The sequence below is a fragment of the Primulina huaijiensis genome, chromosome 11 (assembly GCF_012295235.1).
Source record: "Primulina huaijiensis isolate GDHJ02 chromosome 11, ASM1229523v2, whole genome shotgun sequence".
NCBI classification, from domain to species: Eukaryota; Viridiplantae; Streptophyta; class Magnoliopsida; order Lamiales; family Gesneriaceae; genus Primulina; species Primulina huaijiensis.
The window spans coordinates 15,832,419-15,838,843 of record NC_133316.1 but is presented as its reverse complement, the minus strand read 5'-3'; the positions used below and the strand labels follow the sequence as shown (position 1 = coordinate 15,838,843).

General features: G+C 35.4%; 1 protein-coding gene across 1 annotated transcript; it reads left to right on the top strand.

Annotated features, from left to right (window-relative positions):
• The first annotated feature begins 832 nt into the window (after positions 1-832).
• LOC140988181 (uncharacterized) lies at positions 833-6,425 on the top strand. The gene is made up of 5 exons (XM_073457156.1): positions 833-1,482; positions 2,667-2,703; positions 2,952-3,188; positions 3,322-3,369; positions 5,838-6,425. The coding sequence occupies exons 1-5, from the start codon at positions 1,163-1,165 to the stop codon at positions 6,306-6,308; spliced, it is 1,113 nt and encodes a 370-aa protein (XP_073313257.1). The 5' UTR covers positions 833-1,162; the 3' UTR covers positions 6,309-6,425.

The following is a 6,425-nucleotide window of genomic DNA, read 5'->3' as shown; positions in this document are numbered from 1 at the left end:
GTATCATTCAAAGTAGGGGTGTCAATTCGGGTCGATTGGGTCGTGTTGAGCAATAGTATTATTCAAAAATTGTCCAACCCGAACTCGAGCTAACCCGAAAACTCTCAACCCGATCAACCCGTGTAACCTGATTTTGAATTTTTTTTATAATTTTTTTTAAAAATAAAATTCAAAAAAAAATAACACCAATATTTTAATTTAAACACATAATAATAAAATCTCCCTCATATATGTGATTTAAATTTAAAAGTCTAATTGTAGAAAAATAAATTATATGTACTAAATCAAATAAACAATTGTTTAAAAAATAAAAAATGTTCAAAATAAATATTAAATTATGAAAATTTATAATATAAATATAAAATAAATATTTTTTCAGACATGCAATATATAAAAATGTAGGCAGTATTTATTAATTATATTTTTTTTAAAAAAATTAAAGTTTTCGGGTCAATCCGGTTTGATCCGAACCCAACCCAACCCAACCCGATCTGACCCGAACCCGAAAACCCCAAACCCAAACCTGATTTTTTCCGGGTTGAACCGTGTCGAGTTGGTGGATCGTGTCGGATTTTGACACCTCTAATTCGAAGATGAACACTTTAGTGACACATATATGTTATAATTTTGAAGTTTTAGTTTAATCTCTTTCCTAATTTTTTTAAATGGTGGAATCATAAATACAAGATTCCTACTTTATGATAATTTTAGAAAAAAATGTCTTTATAAAAAAAAGTATATAATTTTTTCAAATTTCTTGTTTCTGAGTGCGTCCGTGCACTCCCCACATCTCTGCTCAGCCACACTACACGAAAACACGCAACACCATAAAACCAGACAGTCATACGATTCGATGATCACATCTCTTACACAGATTTAGCCCCAACACACACAATCCTCTCTCTCTCTCTCACACACCACCCCCCAATACCCATCCACAAACAAAGAAAAGCACGACGCCCACTGCCCCACCTCGTTCATCCTCCCTTAACCAACCCACATTCCTCCATTTAACTCGCCAAGCACACACGCATGCATTCATGATTATAATCTTTACACATTCCTGTCATCAACTCGATTTCTGGTGGCTGTCACCGATATTCTTATTCTTACAAGAGGAGGAGTGATTTTGCGGCTGTTTTTTTTCTCTCTTTTGTTGAAAATGGGGTGCTTAGTTTCTCAGATGGCTTCGAAATTTGCGTTCTTTCCACCAACGCCACCCACTTACCAGGTCAAGAAAAGGGACGGCGGAAAACTGGTGGCTGTGTCGACAGCTTCGTGTTTGCCTATAGCCATTGATGATTCTTCGCTCGATGTGTTGTGTATTCAGACGAAAAGGGGTAACAAGATTGTAGCTTTCTATTTGAGGAATCCTTACGCTAGGCTTACGGTTCTGTACTCTCATGGAAATGCTGCTGATCTTGGCCAGCTCTATGACTTATTTGTTCAGCTTAAAGCTAATCTTAGAGTTAATCTAATCGGGTCTGTCATTCTCTCTTTTTTTCCCCTTCTTTTTTGTTTTCTGGGTTCCTGCATAGTGGAAAAATTAGAGATCTTTGGACCCAAGTGTCTTTTTTTTTTGTTTGTTTTACTTGCAAAAATACGTGGGTTTCTTACCGATTCGTAGGTTTCCGGATAGGTAGTTTAAATTTATTTATAAAGGCTGTTTTTTTTAATATACAGCCTATAGGGTTGTTCCTTTTTCCTTTATTCGGTTTTTTGATATGATTTCTAGTTTGTTTAAGATGATTCCAGAGTAATCTGGATCAATCTTGTTTTCCGATGATGTGAAAATTTTTGATGTACAAAATGCTCTATTCTGGGCAGTGTAAATCCCCGACACTATAGAAGTGGATACATAAAATCTTCATGAGTTGGTAAAGGTTCCTCTACTTCAGAGTCATGCATTCTTAAGGTTCCCTTGTTTCTTTCGGGTGAAAAGGTTTCAAAATTTCCATGTTCTTTTGGAGTCGAGATTCTATGTTTCTTGTTCTTATGTTATAGGCTCAGATCTGTGATCTGGTATATTGATTGTATTCAAAACAGTGGCAATCCATCCTAAGCATGTTGCATTTTTTAAATTTCAGTAACTTCAAGAATATGAAGATTGTTCAATGGATATTTCATTTTTACAACTATATAGAGTCTCAGAGAGTAATAATTTTATATTGTTGCCAGTCATTTTCCAACCATATAATTTCCTTTTCAGATTGTTTGAAAGCTATTGGTTTTGGATATGTCTGTGGTGACTCACTCATTAAATGTTAGAAAGATTTTACACTATTTTTTGCTTTCTCTTGGGGGGGGAGGGGTTGAGTTGGCAGTGACATTTATCTATACTTTCATGCTACTCTGTCCATGTTCATTTGATTGCCCATGTGCATTTAATAGTTTTTTAGTCAGATACTATGACTTTTGAAACTTAAATCCTGCACAGTCGTGTCCTATTCATAGCTATTGAGAATATTGAACTTGAAGTTTTTGGTGTATAGGCCACTTATTTTCGTATTAATTTGTATGTATCATGCTTTGGACTTGTATATTTGTTATTTCTTGAGCTCTTGGGTGAGAGAGGTGATTAATACGGCATAAGTGGAATGAGTTTTTCGAAAATTTAATTCTTCGGCCAATTTATAATGTCACTCCATTTTGTTTCTGTTATGCAGGTATGACTACTCTGGTTATGGAGCTTCTACTGGTAAGGTAAACTTCGAGCTACCAGGATTATCTTAATCTATTTTTAACTTTTCATATGACAAATTGTAGCTTGTCTTTTATCATTTTTTAAGTACAAATATGAAAAAAGAAAAAAAAGATCCATGGGTTCTTGCTCACACATGACACATATTGAAGCAAAATTTGTGCATATACTGATGTTTAGGTGATGGTTGATATTTGATTTCGATAAAAAAATTCCTAGTTGAACATCTTTCTTTCTGGAATGCCTCCAGCCGAGCGAATATGATACATATGCGGACATTGAAGCTGTATACGAGTGCCTTCAAACTGAATTCGGGATTAGCCAAGAAGATTTAATTTTATATGGGCAATCTGTTGGAAGTGGCCCCACATTGCACTTAGCAGCTAAATTGCCGAGGTTGAGAGGCGTTGTTCTGCATAGTGCCATTCTTTCTGGTCTTCGTGTGCTGTGTCATGTGAATTTCTCACTCTGCTGTGATATTTATAAGGTCAGCAGAGTTAACTTTTGGAGAGAAAAATAATGTACTCTATAGGTTCTAATAATATAATTAACTCTGAATTTGAGATCTGAAAGTTCTAGTTATTGTCTTTTTAAGCTGGTGACTTCATCTTTAAATACAGAATATAAACAAAATTCGGAAGGTGAAGTGTCCTATTCTCGTCATACATGTAAGTGCTACTGCCATTTACAAGCATTTGAATTGAATTTTCAATCACTCATTAATACTTTCGGCAATGAATCTTATGATATATACTAGTGTTGGCACTTGACACATTCATCCATATATGGTATTCATAAAGATACAAGTATGTGACATTTTTTAGAGGTTGATTGGAGCCGATATTTCATTAACGGTGCATTCTGAATGTAGAATTACCGTATTTAAGAATCTCTGCAAGAAGAAATTCCGAGTGTTACTACTCAGGTGCAAAACCTGCGGGAAAAAATTCTTGCACAGTTTTGTTTGCGTAAAAGGAGAGAAAACATATACAGGTTTCCAAATTGTCATCATTTGCTATGTAAACTACAAATTTTGCCAATAAAAAAAATATATTATAATTTTGTATCTTTCTCCTTCCTTTCAACTTTTCGCGTGAATGTGTACGAAGTCATGAAAGGATGTTTCCTTTGTCACATGACTTCATCAATATATATTCTTTTTGTCGAATTTTGAATGATAGATATGTAGTGAACCGATAATGCAAGCCAACAACATAGTATGTATGGGGTTTGGGCATAAAGGCCTTTATTTATGAGACAATGCTTAGAGGGCTAAAAGTCTATGACTCATTATCAATCTCTATTAATTAAAATTATAATTATCAACTATTTATGTAGGTGTATGACAGTAAATATGGTAGGAAATGTTCTGTAGCCACACAATCTTTACAAATATGATATCTGGTATCAAAATACATTCTTCGGTTTCTAACACCTTTTAAGGTTTAGCAGGTTGTATTTTGGTGTCGCTTTTGGTACACCGGTGAAACTGGAATTTTGTTGCATTTTAGTTCCTGTTGTATGGTTATTACTTTCATCAAGATGATTTTGTTTGAATTTGCTATTTTGCTCGAAAGAATGATCCAAGAAAATTTGTGAGCTGTGGTACTCCTACAAGTCTTTTTTATAATATTAGAATAGAATTTTTGAGGCATGCATGTGTTTGATGGAATGAAGAAATAGCAGTTACAATGCTACAAAAACGAAGTTCTTTGAATACTTTCCAGTTTCAGTAGCAATCTGAGTACTAATTTTTAGGTCCAATAGACGATTACATGATTCACACTTTAGATATTATGAACTTATACCTTCGTCTATATGAGATACCAATTTTATGTTTGATAAAAATACTGGAGTTTCATGCTGCCACATCACGTTGGTTTTGTCTCTATGAATTCTTGTCTGCTTCTATGTTCTCGAGGATGGTAAATACAATAGGTTTATTAAAGGTGCTAGGTGTACACGTGCCTTGGAGCTTAGGCTCAAAACACAACCCCTCGTAGTAACTCAAACCAAGGAATTATCTTTTACAGTTGAGATGTATGGGAAAAAATTGTTATATAGTATCTGATATTTATTTTAAAATGAAACAAATACTTTATGGTGTATAAGAAAGTATGAACTGTTGGAAACAATAATTACCCTTGGTAGGAGAGGAATTGAATTGTGACGCATGTGCTGATGTACGATTTAAAAGATTGAGTTGTTTCATTACTACTATATTTAGTTTTTGGTGAAAGGAAAACGCTTGATTCTACCATTGATGTAATACTTAAGGTCACGCTTTCAATTTTTTTGCAAGGAATACATTTGTTGGGAGAGAGCTTTTTGGAAATCAATAATTGTCTCTCCTAGGAGAACAATCGAAATGTAGTGCTTGGACTAGTGTACGGTTTAAAATATCGGAGTTGCACCGTTACCATTAGTTATAACTTGTTTTGGAAAGCCTTATGCGATCGATCCTACAAGAATGACTCTTGCATTGGATTTGGTCTAAATTATATGATTCTTTTGTTTCATCTGTGTTTAAATGTGCCTTGAGCCTTTAAGCCCCATCACTACACTTGCTTAATTGTCAATGTGGTCGCATTACTGTAGTTCTATGCCTTGGCATATCTGTAGGTGCAGAGACTGAGACTTGATGTGGTTTGACGTGGGTGCACCCATTATGGGCTCTTAATACTATGAGAATCATCAAGAAATAAATTTCAGTAGGAACACGACATGTCCTCTGAACAATAAGTTGAAATCTTGAGGTGACTGCCAATGTTCAAACATTGATTAGCTGTTGTAACCCTATTGTTTTGTTATAAAGCCATTAACTTATTTTCATTTTACCTCACTATACGCGACGAGGAGAATAAACTTAGAATCATAAATTAATAGTGTAAGAATCTGATTTTATTTACGATTACAATTGTTCAGACTTTATAAACTCTAATCCACTCAAAGTTGTGTTTTTATCATGTGGTATTTTGCCCAAAGGCAGATCCCTCGAGGGCCTGGAGGTAGTCTTCATTTTAAACCTAATTTCTGGATATTAGTGATGCATATATTTTTATACCATAACTCGTGTAGATCTTCTCAAAATTCTGATCCACCCTTGACTACTCTGGCTTGTATACGCAATTTACAGGGAACAGAGGATGATGTGGTAAATTGGCTTCACGGCAATGGTTTATGGAAAATGGCCAAGGAACCGTATGAGCCCTTGTGGATTAAGGGAGGTGGACATTGCAACCTCGAGCTTTATCCAGATTACATCCGGCATCTTTGCAGATTCATTCAAGAAATGGAGAACATAACCACTGCAGTTCGACTCAAAAAGATTCGTCAATCACTTCGTTTGCACAGAAAGACTCATAAATGCTGTAAAATTAGAGTAGGACGTCCCAAATGCCCCCAGTGTCCAAATCTTAAATGCACAGATTGTTGCTGGTGGCGGCCTAAATGTCCAAACTGGCAGCCAAAGTTCACAATATGGCGACCAAAGTGCCCCGAGTGTCTCAAACCAAGCTGCACAAGATGTACATGGCAGTGCATGAAATGCACTTGCGGATTGACATTGTGCTCATGTTTGTGCGGAGCTAAATGTTCATGCTGCTGATACGGAATGGTGGGTATACGACGAGATTCAGATTAAGAGTAAGAATTGTTTGATTTTTGTACAGATTGGTGGAACTTGGAGATGATCCTTGAAATGATGTTTGAGTAGTTTGTGACA

What these genes read in the sequence shown, in the direction of transcription:
- LOC140988181 (XM_073457156.1), top strand. Translation starts at nt 1,163, where the DNA reads ATGGGGTGCTTAGTTTCTCAGATGGCTTCGAAATTTGCGTTCTTTCCA. An exon ending in CTTAGAGTTAATCTAATCGG is followed by an intron (nt 1,483 to 2,666) that starts GTCTGTCATTCT and finishes TCTGTTATGCAG; the next exon opens with GTATGACTACTCTGGTTATG. An exon ending in TCTGCTGTGATATTTATAAG is followed by an intron (nt 3,189 to 3,321) that starts GTCAGCAGAGTT and finishes CTTTAAATACAG; the next exon opens with AATATAAACAAAATTCGGAA.